The sequence below is a fragment of the Electrophorus electricus genome, chromosome 2 (assembly GCF_041902795.1).
Source record: "Electrophorus electricus isolate QZ-2024a chromosome 2, ASM4190279v1, whole genome shotgun sequence".
Classification (NCBI taxonomy): Eukaryota; Metazoa; Chordata; class Actinopteri; order Gymnotiformes; family Gymnotidae; genus Electrophorus; species Electrophorus electricus.
Window position 1 is genome coordinate 42,207,719 of NC_137498.1, and position 16,833 is coordinate 42,224,551.

General features: G+C 41.1%; 4 protein-coding genes across 6 annotated transcripts; 1 reads left to right on the plus strand and 3 right to left on the minus strand.

Annotated features, from left to right (window-relative positions):
* Nucleotides 1–195: 195 nt before the first annotated feature.
* Nucleotides 196–2,853, minus strand: rab25a (RAB25, member RAS oncogene family a). Its single transcript, XM_081704577.1, has 5 exons — nt 1,936–2,853; nt 1,464–1,659; nt 745–938; nt 512–592; nt 196–353 (listed from the first exon to the last, which is right to left on the minus strand). The coding sequence occupies exons 1-5, from the start codon at nt 1,970–1,972 to the stop codon at nt 229–231; spliced, it is 633 nt and encodes a 210-aa protein (XP_081560703.1). The 5' UTR covers nt 1,973–2,853; the 3' UTR covers nt 196–228.
* A 114-nt stretch (nt 2,854–2,967) lies between these two features.
* Nucleotides 2,968–6,659, plus strand: sf3b4 (splicing factor 3b, subunit 4). The gene is made up of 6 exons (XM_027018966.3): nt 2,968–3,124; nt 3,637–3,765; nt 4,302–4,844; nt 5,522–5,695; nt 5,924–6,085; nt 6,358–6,659. The coding sequence occupies exons 1-6, from the start codon at nt 3,091–3,093 to the stop codon at nt 6,528–6,530; spliced, it is 1,215 nt and encodes a 404-aa protein (XP_026874767.1). The 5' UTR covers nt 2,968–3,090; the 3' UTR covers nt 6,531–6,659.
* Nucleotides 6,660–7,565: 906 nt separating this feature from the next.
* Nucleotides 7,566–12,876, minus strand: gabpb2a (GA binding protein transcription factor subunit beta 2a). Its single transcript, XM_027018967.3, has 8 exons — nt 12,763–12,876; nt 11,668–11,775; nt 11,349–11,516; nt 10,723–10,917; nt 10,322–10,463; nt 9,825–9,989; nt 9,066–9,181; nt 7,566–8,866 (listed from the first exon to the last, which is right to left on the minus strand). The coding sequence occupies exons 2-8, from the start codon at nt 11,773–11,775 to the stop codon at nt 8,555–8,557; spliced, it is 1,206 nt and encodes a 401-aa protein (XP_026874768.1). The 5' UTR covers nt 12,763–12,876; the 3' UTR covers nt 7,566–8,554.
* A 1,412-nt stretch (nt 12,877–14,288) lies between these two features.
* Nucleotides 14,289–16,339, minus strand: mllt11 (MLLT11 transcription factor 7 cofactor). 3 transcript variants are annotated; one of them, XM_027018938.3, is made up of 2 exons: nt 16,183–16,339; nt 14,289–15,173 (listed from the first exon to the last, which is right to left on the minus strand). In XM_027018938.3, exon 2 carries the CDS (start codon nt 15,163–15,165, stop codon nt 14,911–14,913), a length of 255 nt encoding a protein of 84 aa, XP_026874739.2. In that variant the 5' UTR covers nt 15,166–15,173; nt 16,183–16,339; the 3' UTR covers nt 14,289–14,910. The 3 variants fall into 3 exon arrangements, with proteins under 3 accessions (XP_026874739.2, XP_026874738.2, XP_026874737.2); XM_027018937.3 differs by having other exon boundaries at nt 16,120–16,328; XM_027018936.3 differs by having other exon boundaries at nt 16,143–16,320.
* Between the last annotated feature and the right edge of the window lie 494 nt (nt 16,340–16,833).

The window sequence follows — 16,833 nt, forward strand, 5'->3', positions numbered from 1 at the left end:
AGGGCTAGGACTTTCTGTTGCTACAGACAAATTATGAGCAAATTAAAAAAGCATTATACCACAGCTACCAATATAATGGTTAACATTAGCACACTCTACATAATTCACAATCCAGGAGTATCAGTGCAAAGGTCACAAAACCACACTTGGTAAAAAAAAAAAAAAAAAACTTTGATGGCTGTTTTTAGGATTCACTATGGTACCAAGAGGCAGCATTGGTGCACCTGCTCAGAGGTTTTTACAGCAGGTCCTGCGGGTTTCTTTGACCTCGCTGTCTGGCCCCATGTGGCCCATGGTTACAGCACAGATAGAGCCCCGTGTGACCTCCCTACTGGCCACTTTGTTGTGAATAGCTGGAAGGAAAAATGACGATATACAAAGCTGGTGGATGTGATTTCTTTATAGCAATAAAACTGATGTCTGTTTATTCCTCTATGGTTACTGGATCCATTTCAGTATATTCTTTAACTAAGGCCAACCTTCCTATTGGATAGCTCAGTGAAATGCCTACCTGCTAGGACCTCGTTGAAGGCACTTTCAACGTTGGTGGAGTCAAGTGCTGATGTCTCCATGAAAAGCAAGTCTCTGCTCTCTGCATGACAAAAAAATGCCATAGCCCACGTTAGTCAAACACAATTCAGCCTCAACTCAACACTTTCGTTCCTGGTTAAAGGTGCACTAAGGTAACCAGAGTTAATAATACCAACTACATGGTTATGAGGTGTGGCAGAGGTTTTTACTTGCCTGCAAAGTGTTTGGCTTCCTCTGTAGGCACCGTGCGCTGGAAGGCCAGGTCACTCTTGTTACCTACCAGCATTACAACGATGTGAGGGTCAGCGTAGTTGTACAGCTCCTTCAGCCAGCGCTCCACGCTTTCATATGTCAGGTGCTTGGTGATGTCATAAACAAGGAGAGCCCCCACTGCCCCTCTGTAATACCTAAAAGCAAATTAGACATTTTAGGTCAGAGGTTCTGCATCCAATTCTCACAGACCCCCAGCCGGGCTACATGGCAAAGTTCAGTCTCTAGTTCAGAGGGCGATCAGCACTCTGCACCATATGGTTAGCATTATCAGGCTCAGAAGTGTTTGGGCATGGAATTGAATTAATAAAATGTTCATAGTTGCAGTGCAGTTGGACTGAGGACCTACTTTATAGAGTTCTATGTTTTTAGACCACACACATATTAAATATGGGTTATATTATATTATAATATATTGAAATTCAACTTGGTGAGTACTGGAGCAGTGCATCTATATCATGAAATCCATTTGGAATATCACCATGCAGTCATCTAGGTTAGTGTCAGATTTACAAAAAAGGGTTAATGAGATTTCTGATTTTTTTGAATGGTAGAAACAGGTAAAGTTTGCTGAGTGTTGTAATAGACGTTGGTTTGAGGTTCTGTGAAGGTTTCATTAATTTCCTGGAACGCCGCAGACTTGCATGACAGTATGGACTCACGCTGATGTGATTGCCCGGTAACGCTCCAGTCCAGCAGTGTCCCAGATCTGGGCTTTGATGGAGACCGTGTTCATCTCAACAGTCCGAGTACTGAACTCCACACCGATGGTTGTGCGGCTGTCGTGATTGAACTCATTTTTTGTGAATCTTGATAGCAAGTTGCTCTTTCCAACTCCAGATTCCCCAATTAGTACAACTAAAGCATGAGAGAAACGGAGGACACATGTAACAGGAAACATCATCCTCACTGATAAAAGCTACATTCACATAGCTCAACTGTTATTTTTTGACATTATGTTATTTTTTGACATTGTATTACATTGTGTTATCACCAATAACCATTACAAATGATGAGTATATCTCTTTAATATCTGAGTATAGTATAAAACAAAGCAACTTTTAAACCATAAGCAAAGTAAAGGTATTCTTTGGAAAAAGGTGATAGATAATCAACTCAGAAAAAGCATCTTACCTTTGAAAACAAAGTTATAACCAAAATCTGTTCCCATGTTTATCTTAAGAAGTGATCAAAGCAGTTACGTCAACGGCACGTCCAACAGCTCTAAGTGTCCCGGGTGGGAGAAAAGGAGAAAACTCTGGGCTGGTACAACCATCGGTTTGTTAATCTAAGTTAAAGATTACATGCTGTCAGCCTCTCCTTTGAGTTCCTGCACTGATGTGACATCTGACTGGGAGGCAGTAGAGCAGGAAAAACAGGTATGTCCACCGCTGCACAATGTCTCTGGGAGTGACAAAATCACATCCATTCTCTCTCAGCCTGCCAACAGCATGGAGGTATGTTTGAACACGACATCATGCACTGCTGACCTGACAGTACATTGATGTAAACAGATTGATTTAAAGGATATAATCCAGGTCTTTCTAAGCAGTTTTTTTCCCATTAACTCCCTGCAATGATGAAAATTCAACAAAAAAGGATTACACTGTATATTTTACATACAATGATGTACATTATACATCTATATAAAGCACTTTGAATTGCCACTCTGAAAAGTGGTATGCAAATAAACTTGCCTAGCCTGGCCGAATCTTTGTAAAATGCATTTTTAAGGTGCATTAGCTTTATGCAATAAATACTTAATGGACCAACACGGGCAAATTCCTTGATGTGCAATGCATATCTAACATATTGGTCTCTTTCAACAACATATAACATATGGTAACACATAGGCTGGTTTATATGTAGTATGCAGTATGTAGTTTTGCATGCAACCGTGGAGATTTAATGAATTGTGAAGCTCTGATGGTCTTACTGTGAATCTGGTGTACATTTCCAAGGCTTGGCCTACACCTGCCCAGAAACTGGTTTAACTGTTTTCACATTTACTTTTTACTATATTGTAATCACTAAAATATCATTAAACCTTTCCAGAAGGACATTTTCTGAATAATGCGTATTAATTATTTCACTTTTTTCTACATATTTCTGTGTGTCATTTGATCACGTACACGCTGAGAAGTAGAGTCGGTTTAAACGAGTGATTATTCGTTTATGAGTTAACCGATGTCGGTCCATAGATGGCAGTGCAGTGCCACGGCCATAGAAGCCCGTTGTTCACCGCTCTGAAAAAGTCGAACTTCCGCCAAATCACACGCCGGTTTCATCATGGCTGCAGGGCCCATATCAGAACGTAACCAAGGTAATTAGTTATATAGCTCCTAATTTGAAACTAGGTACGTCGTGATAAATCGAATACAAACTGGAAGGTCATGCTCTTTACCATTAGCACTGTATTAAATATGTAATAAGATATAATTTGCATTCAATTCGTCTGCCTGAGCCAGCATCAACAAAGCGCCAGTTTGCTAGCTGGGTAGCTAATCCTGAATCTGTGAATTGCTAGTATGCTATTAGCTACCATATTTATGTATTTTCTGAGGTGTATATGTGGGTGAATTTAAATTTTACTAGATTGGTACGAAAACTGGAGACGTTAATCAGCTGCGTTATCTTACTAGCTTGCTGTGTAAGTAATATAGCCTTGCTAGCCTATATTGCTAGTCTTGGTTGTTTAAAAACAACCAGATCATGGACGTTAATGTACCACAGACCTGCTTGTACTTTACAATGTTTTTGTGTGCTTTTTAAATATTTTGGTATATTTAGTTTGTTTATTTTGTGCTAATTATCCTGTTTTGTTTTTTCCCTTAGATGCGACGGTATATGTAGGCGGTCTCGATGAAAAGGTATCAGAGCCACTGTTGTGGGAGCTCTTCCTCCAAGCTGGACCAGTCGTGAACACACACATGCCCAAAGACAGGGTGACGGGGCAACACCAAGGTGAGCACAGTCCACATATGCATATGCATATTCAGCAAGGGCCGTGTGCATAAGTAGCTAGTTGGTTCCACACAAAAAAATAAGTGAGAATATCAAATCATTAGCTTTGAAATGCTTTAGACTGGATTACTTTGAAGGTCAGTGTAAAATTCCTTGTTAATTGAGAGGCTTGCTGTGTAATATCCACAGACCTAGTAAACAATAGACATAATCCACAAATGTAATAAATAGGATATCCTGAGCTGATGTATTCATATACAGCGTCTACACACTTTTACTATACGTGTACATGTCTGCATGTCTGTAAATTATGTCTGGATATGAGTTACTTCACCTGTGTCCTGTAAGCACTGAGCTCGGTTTTCAGCATAGCGAGGAAAGTGAGTGGTACTGATTCTTATTTTAAAACCGCAACACCACGATGAATAGAACTGGATTTGGTTAATAATTAAATGTTCTTGTTCATCACAATAATTTGAATCTAACATTTTTTACATTAATGAATTAATTTAGCCACATTCAAATGTATTCTGAAGGTTATGGCTTTGTGGAGTTCCTCAGTGAAGAAGACGCTGACTATGCCATAAAGATCATGAACATGATCAAACTGTATGGCAAACCCATACGAGTGAACAAAGCTTCGGCGCACAATAAGAACCTGGACGTGGGTGCCAACATCTTCATCGGCAACTTGGACCCAGAAATCGACGAGAAACTCCTCTACGACACGTTCAGTGCATTCGGCGTAATTCTGCAGACGCCCAAGATCATGCGCGACCCAGACACGGGTAACTCCAAAGGTTACGCCTTCATCAACTTTGCCAGCTTCGATGCTTCAGATGCAGCCATCGAGGCCATGAATGGGCAGTACCTGTGTAATCGGCCCATCACCGTCTCCTACGCCTTTAAGAAGGACTCGAAGGGCGAGCGGCACGGTTCCGCTGCAGAGCGCCTCCTGGCTGCACAGAACCCGCTCTCGCAGGCTGACCGACCGCACCAACTGTTTGCTGATGCTCCGCCCCCTCCCACTGCACCCACGCCCGTCATGACCACTTTGGGAGCGGCAATCCCAATGCCTGGTGAGTTAGCCCTCGGCTATCCAGCATTCTCTCCTGTGAGAAATGTCAGGACTGCACAATCTATTGTTATGTTGATACTTTATAGTGATACTTGCCTTTGTAATGCTGATCTCACAGAAGGCTACAATATGCATTTGAGCTCTCTAACCAATGACCCATTTTGGTTGTGTACTGTGAACCTCCTGACCAATCACAGGTATTCCAGACAACATTCCAAATGAATCGCTGCATTCTAGTGATGCAGACCAGTCTAATTGTCAGTATTGCGCTGATCAAGAATGAAATTAATAATCATTCACAATCAGTATGGTTTGGGTGTCAGAATAAACACCCCAAGCCAAATGTGTTTGAGTTAACCTGTTAATACTATAAAGATTGTTGCAAAATTTTTTCCAATCTGAAATGTAATGTAATTTTTTAAAATATGAATAGTTAGTGAGTGGCCACCCAAACATTTTCTACTGTTGTTTCTCTTTGCTGAATTCGTTATTGGATAAACAGACAGATGAATGCATGTCACTGAATTTCCGCGTTGGCAGTTGTTAATTTCTTTGAACAGATGTTAACAGTGGCAGCAGCACTAACCCGATTCTACACCATAATGAAAGGATTATGTGAAAGGATCATAATCGTGTGCTCTCCTGGATTTTAACCCTGTGTTTGGCCTGTTTTGGCAGGCATGCCGCCTCCAGGCACGTTTCCCCCTGTGCCACCCCCAGGTTCACTGCCACCTGGAATGCCCCCAGGAATGCCCATGCCCCCTGCCCCAGGAACACCTGCCCCTCAGGGGGCATCTGCAGTGCCTCCCCCAGGAGCCCCACCTTTCCCTCCTGCTGGCATGCCCCCTCCAGGTTAGTATGGTCTGATTCCTGCATTTGTGGAATTATTTACACCTCGTGATTTCCTGGACATGGACTACCATGTGTCACAGCTGTGCTGCTTATGCTAAAAGTTCTTGTGGAAGTTTTGGATCAATAAATGCTATTGATTTGATATGTCAGTTTTGGAGCCATAAATCTAATTTCTCTGCACTTTTCCTACCTGTGTGAATAACCTTTGCGTATAACCTGTGGTCCCAGGTATGCCGCCTATGCCAATGCCTCCGTCTGGGCCTCCTGGCATGGCACCTCCACCTCCTGGACCTCCAGGGTCCAGTCAGCATCGGGCTCCGCCTCCTCCTGGAATGCCCCCGCCGCCACAGATGGGCATGCCCCCAAGAGGGCCCTTCGGCCCACCGATGGGTACGTGTCCTAAATGGTGGTTCCAGTTGCTGAGTCATTAGAGCTCCAGTGGCCACACACTAATTAAGTCTGATCTGATTAAAATGATTAAAGAGCAATTTGAGAAAAAAACATCTTTAGTACACCAGTTCAGTTGAAGTTATTTGTGTAGACACTAGTGGCAGTGGGCCTGGATGTCAGAGCAGCTATATGCAGTGGCAGACCCTGAGTTTAATCATGTGGTCTTGTGTAATCTGGGTTCCTTCTGTCAAACTATTTCCATTTTCCCACAGGTCCACCGATGCATCCAGGCATGAGGGCCCCCCCCCCTCCAATACCTCCTCCAGGCTACGGCGGAGGCCCACCCAGACCGCCTCCCTTCGGCTTTCAGAGAGGACCACCACCCATGCCCCCCCGCCCACCAGCACCTCCCAGGGGACCCATGAGAGCACCCATGCCTCCATAAAGGAGAACATTAATCTTATATTTCAAGTTTTACATGTTTTAATTTTCATCCCCAGCTGTTGTTTTCCCCCTCAGTTTATGTCTGTTGTATTTTCCTAGAATTAACAAATAAACAGTTTTATACAAATAAGAGTTTGTCAATAAAGCATGTATTTTATCTGGAGTCTATAGGTCTGGAGACCATCCACGTGAGATTTAGCAGCGTCTTTTTTTTTTTTTTTTTTTTGCCCCCTAGTGGTATGATATGCTTTCTTACCACAGTCTCTGATGATCCAGTCCCATACCAGTCATTGATTTCATCTTTACCTTCTCCATATCCCTTTGGTTTCCTCTACCCCACAGTAACAAACGAGTTCATAAAGAGGACTGTGGAGAAGATTCTCAGATAATACCTGAAGCACAATCTGACAGGCAGCACAACCTATTTACAAGAACAGCTTTTTTTCCAGGGCTGTGGCCCCACACTAAACACAATGAACACTTTATACTTTAGCCTACCACTACATTTCACTGTATCTCCTTTTCTTGTGCTAGTCAAACTTGTATCTATACCCAGCCAAAACAATCTGCATAAATGCCCATTTCACAGCATAATGAAGTATACATGAAGGATCACATCTTTCCAAACATTACTCAAACACATTTATACCTCTGTTCTATTTTACTTTTATGTAAAATATTTTAAGTGTAGTTTGTTTGCTATTCTGTGAACACGCTGTATAACTGTAAATAGTCCAGTATGTCTGTCTGCTTGATATGTTACATTCAAGTTCCTTATAAGTGTAAAACTGACTGCGATTCTGACACCTGATACCTAAGATTTTTTCTTAATGTGGAACGTCCCACAAAAGGACATCCAGTGAGTTTGTTTTCATTCTCTTGTAGAAAGAGCTCATATTATTCCAAGGAAAATTCTACCAGTCTGCTCTGGTGTTTTTAAAGCACTGAAACATGTTATTTATTTTTCCACATGTGGACTACAATCTCCAGGCACAGGTTATAAGATAGACTGCTGTAGAACATGAGAAGGGTGAGATGAGATGGGTGACAGTTTTTATTCATTTTACACCACAATACAACTGCATGTATATGATGGCAAAAACAATAAATATGCAGTTTTTTAAAGCAATAACCTAGATAGTGGTCAGCTCTGTTCACTGAAGGTACAGAGGAAAGCCAAGAACATTTCAGAGGGGATTAGAGCACAGATCCAGGACACTGAACATGGAATGTGTAAAAGCGATTTCCTGTGTGGGGTTATGATGGTTCATAAAAGTTTATTATGCAGTCTCAGAGCAGTGATTGGAGTGAGATCAAGTCAGCGACCATACAAAAATCCGTGTTCAGTCTTAATATGTAGCAGAGGTGGTTTTGTAAATTTATGCTGTAAAAAGTGGAGTGTTCTCAATACAGTTGATCAGCCCTGGTACAAAGTCATAGCAATGCAATCCTTACAAAGAAAAGGCACTTTTTATATTGAATTATCCTGGGTAACTAAGAAAAATATTGAAATGGATGGGAAAAATTTAAGACTGTTTTTAAATGCTTCTATGAAACAGACTATATAAAAATTAAAAATTCATGGGATTGTTTTACTAAAAAAGGAAAAGTCACAAAATACAAGGTCATACAAGACCAGGGTAGAGCAACATAAGGAGAGCTCCGACAGCATAACGAGTCCTGTCTGTGAGCCTTTAGGGTTTCCTTATTATGTGAAACTCTCCCTCACACTTCCATATGGTTTCCAGTTGAATTGGACAAATTCCAGGCATTACAAAAAAAAAAAAAAAAACCCAGTTCGGTCCAGCTAATGAAGTCTTTCTTTGGCACACGTGCATTTGAGACACGTCACATTATGAAGCTGATTCTTGAACTTTAGCTAAAAACAAAAACAAAGAACAAAAAAAATGTAAAAAAAAGGGGGGGTGGGGGGAAATCCACCTGGCAAAAAAAGGAGGAGAAACATGGGAGAAAGTGCTGATGCAATCTTTCTTCCCCTGAGCTTTGAGTCCAGAGGTTAATCTGCTATGACAAAACCTTGCTGTTAACAGACACAGTGTCCTGATCTTCCGTGGAATCGATCTCTTCTGTACTAAACACCACATCACCGTCCGAGAGCAACAACACCTCCTCCTCCCCCTGCACCTGTGCAGCATCCTCGACATACACCTCCTCTTGCACCACCATTCTTCCGCCTGCCAAGGCGGTGCCGTTGGCCTGGGCTGTGGCCTCCAGCTGTCTGCGGTAGTCCTCAGCCTCCTGCTCCTTGCGGAGGAGCTGCTCACGGTAGGCCTGGGCCGTCCGGTTTGCTTCCTGCAGCTGCCGTTGGAGCTCCTCCTGAAGAGGAGAGAACAGAGCCCCCCATGTGGCATGGAGGGGACTGTTAGTGAAGGCTTAGCTTAAACCTTATTTTATATGTTCCTGCTGAGGAATACAATTTGTCAGAACAAAAACAACACTAAGGAATTGAGCAGTAAATAATTAGGAGCATTCAGAATGAGGCCAATGCCTGGAGGAGTGAACTGGGCAGACTGACCATGTCACCTGCTTCAACACGATTTGACAAGACTTCAGTCTTCCTCCTGCGGGCAGGGGGCTCGTCATCATCTTCCACTCCTTCCTCTATAAACTGGCCGGCTGGAACCGCTAATACTGGGTAAGGTGGGGTGAAGGGCAGGCATAAAGAGAGAAAAAAAACAAAAAACCAGCTGTGATGACATACAGTGTATTGCTACACCTCAAGATAAGAATATCACTCTCTAGCTATACATTTAAACTCACTATTACTTTAACACCCATTTTCCTAAACACATGTCATCTGGCCTCCAGGACAAAGAATCTAGTGATGCTTCCCTTTGTTACACAGTACTATTCAAACATCACACAACAAATGTTTCGGTTCATATAAACAGATAGGACCGGATAAGTCAAATTTATTTATATAGCGCTTTTTACAACAGTTGTTGTCAAAGCATCTTACAAATGTCCAAGTGCAAGCCCCCAGTGAGCAAGACAAGAGGCAAGAAGAACTCAACAGAGCATGAGGAAGAAACCTTGAGAGGAACTAAGACTCAAAGGGGGCCCATCCTCCTCTGGCCAACAACAGACACTATAGTTTAACTGTGCATCTTGTTATGACCTCTGATTTTGTAATAATACAATGTATACACAGACACGTACACGCATGCACACAAGCCAGGAAACAGGTAACACCTCTGAATAACACCTCTGACCACATACACATCCTTAAGCTTCACTCAACCCTCAGAGGAGCAGGACTGAACAGATTCCTTACCTTGCCTCCCATTCTGCATTGTGACAAACACTGGCTGGCCAAGTCTGGTCTGTAGGTGACCTTGCTGATCTGTCACTATGGTAATGACCCTTTGACCAGCTTCATTAACTGACTGCTGGATTCCGGTGTCCAAGGCACTGACCGCTATGGCATCTTCTGTGTTTCCTGGTAACGGTGTACAATGAAATCTGTCCAATTAAAGTGGAAAAATCTGACAAATAACTACTGTTACATTACAAAATAAAAGATTCAGAGATCATTTTGTCTACACACCATCCACCCCATAGGGCCATGCATACCAAAGAAATATTTAATAAAACATCACTCCAAAAACAAAGGACCAAAAATGCAAACTTGCTTTAATTGTAAAAGTACTGAAAGAAGACTATTCTGCAAGTTCAGCATTTTGCGTTAATGTAATAAGAGGCTGATCATGATGTCAAAGGACATCTCCACTCCCACCACCCCGATAGGCTAGCCGGCCATCTGCATCGTACCCGAGGTGGGTTTGACGAGGTTGCTGAGGCTGATGACTCCAGCCTGAGGCCCGTGGACCCCACGGATGATGAACTGGGGCGGGGGGTTTCCACTGGTAATGGAGGCTTCTGCATTCCTGTTCACCTGCTGCTGCATCCCATCCTGCAGAGCAGAGCACAGAATAAAAACGACTCCTTAAAGCCATGTCAGAGAAACTGAGTATCGCATACAGTGAGAAAAGCAACCATTAAACGACTCATAATCATCCAGGTCACTACAGATACACAACTACACGTACACAGTCAGTTGGGGATTTACTAACGTATTTACTAATGAGCTTAACTAGATTCAGCACTCCAATCAGAAGTGACAACCATGTCTAGGTACTGCATAAGCATTGGTGATAGGGCAGCAGTGCGACCTGAAGCAGGTTCACGAGTTCAGCGTTCTGGATGTCCACAGCGATGTCAAAGGCTGACTTGTCAAACTTGCTGAGCGCGTGAACATCAGCTCCGTGCTTGATAAGCAGCTGGGCGACTTTGTGGTGGCCGTGCTGAGTGGCCCAGTGCAGAGCAGTCATCTTCAGCATGTCTTTGGCATTGATGTCAGCTCCATTCTGCAGTGAAGATACAATGTGCAGTAAACAGGTAGTAAGTAACCTGTAGCGTATCCATTTGAAAACCTCACCATACCTAACAGAAGCAAAGAGAGCATTTAGTTTTGTTTTCAGTAATGCTCCGTCACATGCAAACATTCTGACAAATTGAATGATTGTTGAAAAATAATTTGTGTCATATATAGGCACCCAACTCCCCCCCCTCCCCCAACATGCCGTTAACACACAATTACATAAAATATATTATAACAAATTTACAACCTATCTGCAAATATATTGCAAAAAAGCATGACCTTTTCTCCTGTCAGTATATTGATACCATGTCCATTATCTGAATAAACCACTTAACAGCACCAAAGCCACTATGGCTTTTTGTCCAGCAGAGCGCCAAAGAGCAGAGCAGCGAATGTTAAACAATACCATCAACCTACCCGGATCAATAAATCCACAATGAGCTCATGGCCTTCTGTGGCAGCCATATGCAGCGGGGTCCTGTCAACCTTGGTTCGGGCGTCCTTGCTGACGCCTGCTCTCAGCAGTACCTCAGCTGTAGAGCAGTGACCGTACTGCGCAGCCAGATGCAGTGGGGAGGTTCCCAGCTGGATGTGTCAACCACACAAACATAAATTCTGACACAAACAAAGTGACCAAAAACACCCCCCACAGCACTCAATAAATTAATAACAAATACAAAAAAGAGATAAAGCTGCGCACTGCGTGTGTGGACACGGGAGTGGAGGTGCGCCTTACCCAGTCAGTGGTGAAAGGGGCGCCATTTGCCATAAGCGTCCTCACTTCTTCATCCTCGCCATTCCGCGCAGCTTCTAGAAGCCGCTTCCCCAAGTCCATCAGGGACATCTTAAATAAACAGGGACATCAAGGGTATATATAAATGGGGACACCAGGAGTACAACAGACAACAGCAGCTCTGTCAGAGTTCACATGCTAAATCATGTTAATCATGCATACCAATTTTCCAGTGAAACTAATACATACCCGAAGAAAACTTTACAAGTGCTATTCATTTACATGTATTCATGTGTGTTCAATTGTATTTGCACTGACCCAAATAATATAGAAATGAATAACATATTGAAAGCAACAAGCTATGTTTTGTGATAAACAATAGAACATACCTTAGTAGCTGTGAAAGGAATATTTTGTCAAAACGTCAAAATTTGCAAAAAGATGCAACCACAGTATCTAAAATTACACCCAAAACAGCAGATTTATTTTAAAAAGGAACAGCTGCATCTGTAAAGATGGGAAACCACTTTAAATTCTTGAAAGTGGAGCTTTGCGACTATAGGATGACATTTTAACATATCAGTTCAAAAAAAGGACTAAACCATATTCCATTTTAAATCACCGACTCTAGCATACTGTCTAGATCAGCATTAATGGCCATCAGTGCATCGCTGGATTCAGAAATCATAATTAGCTAGCTGCTTATGGTAGGGCTTCTATATAAATATATTTAACTATATAAATATATTTTTAAAAAAACAACAACAAAAAAAAACAACTTGACGCTGAAAGCATAAAACGTAAACCTCATAGAAAAGAAAACACATTTAACACACGAATCATCATTTTGTCTATACATGGGCCTACATTTCTAAACCATTTAACTTAGTTTAAACGAGTATTTCTATGTTCTTAGTGCCATGTGAAACTGGCCAGTGCGTGCATGTAGGCTGTCTTACAGGCAAGCTAGCTAATGCGAGTTATAAACTTAAAAATCTCTAATAATCATGGCAAAAACCATACATATTTTCCAAATCTAGCTCTAAACTCACAAACCTTTTTACAAATATAACGACGAATGCCTTTGATGAAACTTACGTTCACGTAGTTCTGCCCAACAATCTCTCAATCGTAAACACTGGCTATAGCAACTTCTGCTTCTTCTTCGTTGTCTTCTTCTTCAAAGTTTTGCTGGGCGGCTCACACACCGTCGATAAGTGCATTAGCACCCCCTGTTGCGCTGGAGTTTCATTCCCGTTGCACTCATCAGCTCAGGAGAGAACCTTAAATCCTATTCGCTAGCTCTGTTATTGCAAGAAACCCAATCTAATTATTGTCAGTCTGAACAAAATTGTCACTCATATATCTTAAATGTCTTAAATAGGCCCAACTATAATATACATGTGCTCTCAAACAATAGCTGCATCCCATTCCACATGGTCACTAGGCACTGTTGTCCTACACACTCCCTACACACTAATCACATGATGTGGGTCAAGGGCACTACAGTTGCTTAGCTAGATCCCTTCATTCGGCATGCCCTGCGTTGCACACGCAGAAGAAATGGTTGATGTGACTGGCAAACTACTGAACAGCGTCTATGTAACACCAGCCCTATATTTTACATGTGGAATGAATACCTGCTTGATGCTGGCTGAACAGTTTGATATATCTTATATTTACCTCATAATTATTAGCTAACTAGGTAAAAGTCAAGCTAAATTTGTTTCTGGGATGTTTTGGCTAATTCTCTGAAGAAGGTATTTTACACTCCAACGATAGTTTTCGGGGGGGGGGGGGGGGGGGGGATGATGATGGAATATTAATAGTACTGACAGCCACAAGAGAACTCTGTTTATTACATTACTTCCTATACAGTTTTATGTTCCGAACATTTGCATCACCTATGGTTTGGGATGTCCTTTATAATTCCCCATGTAGTTCCAATTTGCAAGGAACTACTAGGGGCCTTCGAATACACCTAATCTCTACATAGAGTGTTGTGTCACCGCACGTTTATTCTTTTTAATACTGCAGCAGTTGATGTGTAAGAAATTGTTTTCTATGCCTCATAAAAGCTACATTGGACTACCATTTACATCATGTTGCTCAGAAATCTGATTGCTCCTGATTTTAAGTGTACGGGCATTTATAATAGGTTCTATGTAAACCTCAGACTGCACTTTTATTTGATATATTTCAACCTTCATGAAGCACATTAAGTATGTCCTCTCTCTGCCCCCTCCTCCAGAGTCCTCTTTAGCTTGACTTAATTCTGAATGCTGTGATAATATATTATAGCTGGAAATCATAAGATAGACTATTGTCTGTATACAAACATTCACTTTACAGTCACATTTTTCAATTCTGCATGGTTGTTTAAATGTTTATTATTTGTAATTAAATGGAATTTAAATATTCAGGTATATATTGTTCTGTCTAAATGTAATCTCAGCACCGCAGTGTATAGTCAATAATTTGAAAGGGATATATGATAAATGAGCGTGAAAATATTTAAAAGTTCAAATGTCAAATTGTTTAAAATGGATTCATGCAAGATTTCGAGCCACTGTATGATGTCAGCCTGATCCCTTTACCTACTAAAACAGAACACTTGAAACATCTTTGTTTTAGATTATGTAAAGCTCTTTATTCATTTAAAAGGATGAGAATAACATGATCAAAATGGAATAATAATAATAGAATAACAGAAGTAAGTGATCCAGCAACCAGTATTTTTACCATTTCTTAATTGTGTTGATGTAGTAGTTTCATATTTACACTGTTGATTTTTGGTAAATTTACTCGAATTGATTATTACTAGATTAAGAATACTTAGCTGAGAAAATATTAAATAAATACTAGACCAATAATTTAGGTTTCGAGTCACTGATTTTTAGATGCTGGTCAGCCTCTACCATGTTTAAACTATGACACTGAACTGTATAACATCATGAATAATCTGATTACTTATCAGAATATTGTGCACCAGTGCTCTTCATTAAGACATCACATGATCTTGTATTTTTAAACTTTCACCAATAACAAATGTATTTGCTTCTCCTTATTTTTTTTCTTTTACTAAGCGATGTAACATGCAAGATTTAAAAAAAAAAAAAGAAGAAGAGAGGCTGAAATACATGACTTCAGTAAGCCAACAATTCATCATACTGAGCCACAAAACATACAGAGCATGATGATTTGAAAACATGTCGAGGGTCGTGAACTGGCACTTGATACAATGGCTCACAGTAGCAGATTGAAATCCAAGGTGTCAATACTAGCAATGGGCTCTTTCCAGTAGTTAAAGGTTGAGAATTCAGAGAACTCCAGATCTTCATCTTCTAGCGCTGGAGACTTTGGGGAGCTCTTCCCGTGCAGGCTCTCCTTGGACTTCGGTTCCGAAAAGCCGAGATCCTCCAACTCTGACAGGTCCAGAGATGGGATAGGCTGTCTCCAAAACAGGAAGGAGTCGTACTGGCTGCTAGTTATCTCCAGCATTGTGCTCTCTGTATTAAAATAAAATAGATTTTAAAAAGGCACCAAGACTACTTCATAGTGATGGAACTGAAATTTTTTCTGTCATGAATTTCAGAAAGGGTGTGTGTGGTTAATAAAGATGTATTTAATTAATAAAAGTCTAGGCTGAGATCCAAAAAGGGATGACAGAAAATAAACATGTAGTCGAGGTGCAACGGTGCAAAAACTATATGCGATTTGCTTCATCATGCATCATCATCATCATCATCATCATATTATTATTAGGTTGTACCAAAAAAGAAAAATGCAGAATTGCACCCTGGCGCACAGATTCTGTAGGAAACTACTGGCTATACCCCATCACTCTTCAATTCGTTTTTTCCTCAGTAATGTTGAGGTTCATAAAATAGCATCACACTGTTATTCGATTATATTCAGATGTTTTGCCAAGACATGCAGGCTAAGCAGCATGCACAGAAAAACTGGTTAATCTATGACCGTATTTGGATCATTTGGCTATACGACAGCTAGCTAACTACCTAACTGACTGCCCCTGGCTAATTATAACCAAATAGACAGCGTTGCGATGTGTCTTCTGTTTTAGGTATTCACTTCAAAAAATAGCCCATGAGACTATTATAAGAGCGAGTCATACGACCAAGCGGGCCATTATTGGAACACCGTTTGCTAAGCGCATCCTTAAACCCACACAAAATTATGAACAGCAAAACTCGGGCAGTGACATGGGCTGTTGACTACGCACAGGTTTAAATGTTCAACCACAAACATTCCTAGTGTGTAGAATTTTAGCAGATAAAAAAAACGGCCCACATTTTCGCAAAGATATAGGGGAGCTCAATGCGTAAAACCTACAAATACGCTACGTCATACAGCATTTGACAAAGCTTTGCAAAAAAAATGGCCAAAGCATGGTCACAGCAAAAGAGATGTGTAAGACAAGTCATATTAAATTACCTAAATGTTAAACTAATGAATACCTTTTTGGGGATCCTTGTTAAATGAAACACCGGGACTTGCCTTTGTGATCGTCTTCTTGCCGGCTTGCCTATGTCAACCTACCACACCCAATACTCCAGTCAAGGCTCAGCGTCGACCCCCTACTCTCTCCGCTCCTTACCAGCCTACGCAGTCTAACGCAGTCTAACGCAGAACCCAAGAGACAGGTGCACAGATTATCCTCTCAAGTGGGAGTGGCACTATTGTGTCAAGAAAAGGCAACGCCGTTTCCTCTAATTTAACCAGACCTTATTAATTGTTTTATACAATTAGTTTGCTTTGTAGGATGAACAGTAAAAAGCCACGTGCTATTATGCTTGAGCACCAAGAAATGAAAAAAATACAATTTTATGTTGCATTAGTTTTCACATCCTCCATTTTGGAGAGAGAGAGAGAGAGAGAGAGAGAGAGAGAGAGAGAGAGATTATTGGATTTTGCAATAAGGCACTTATGTGTTTGAACGGATTTTGTGACTGCATGGGTGTAAGCCAGTAGTATTCAGCATTAGTCCTAAATTTTTCCTGCTTTAATTTATCAGCTAATAACTAAGGAAATTAGTAATAAAATGACAAACACAATGGTATACAAACGGAGGCCTATACTAATTGTACCATGCTATTCAAAACAAATAAACAAACCCACAAAATGCCGTGATTGCTCACGTCTGTTTAA

What these genes read in the sequence shown, in the direction of transcription:
- sf3b4 (XM_027018966.3), top strand. Translation starts at nt 3,091, where the DNA reads ATGGCTGCAGGGCCCATATCAGAACGTAACCAAG. An exon ending in CATATCAGAACGTAACCAAG is followed by an intron (nt 3,125 to 3,636) that starts GTAATTAGTTAT and finishes TTTTTCCCTTAG; the next exon opens with ATGCGACGGTATATGTAGGC. An exon ending in GGTGACGGGGCAACACCAAG is followed by an intron (nt 3,766 to 4,301) that starts GTGAGCACAGTC and finishes TGTATTCTGAAG; the next exon opens with GTTATGGCTTTGTGGAGTTC.
- rab25a (XM_081704577.1), bottom strand. Translation starts at nt 1,972, where the DNA reads ATGGGAACAGATTTTGGTTATAACTTTGTTTTCAAAG. An exon ending in TTATAACTTTGTTTTCAAAG is followed by an intron (nt 1,660 to 1,935) that starts GTAAGATGCTTT and finishes CTCATGCTTTAG; the next exon opens with TTGTACTAATTGGGGAATCT. An exon ending in TACCGGGCAATCACATCAGC is followed by an intron (nt 939 to 1,463) that starts GTGAGTCCATAC and finishes ATTTGCTTTTAG; the next exon opens with GTATTACAGAGGGGCAGTGG.
- mllt11 (XM_027018938.3), bottom strand. Translation starts at nt 15,165, where the DNA reads ATGCTGGAGATAACTAGCAGCCAGTACGACTCCTTCCTGTTTTGGAGA.
- gabpb2a (XM_027018967.3), bottom strand. Translation starts at nt 11,775, where the DNA reads ATGTCCCTGATGGACTTGGGGAAGCGGCTTCTAGAAGCTGCGCGGAAT. An exon ending in CCCCTTTCACCACTGACTGG is followed by an intron (nt 11,517 to 11,667) that starts GTAAGGCGCACC and finishes TGACACATCCAG; the next exon opens with CTGGGAACCTCCCCACTGCA. An exon ending in AACTCGTGAACCTGCTTCAG is followed by an intron (nt 10,464 to 10,722) that starts GTCGCACTGCTG and finishes TCTGCTCTGCAG; the next exon opens with GATGGGATGCAGCAGCAGGT.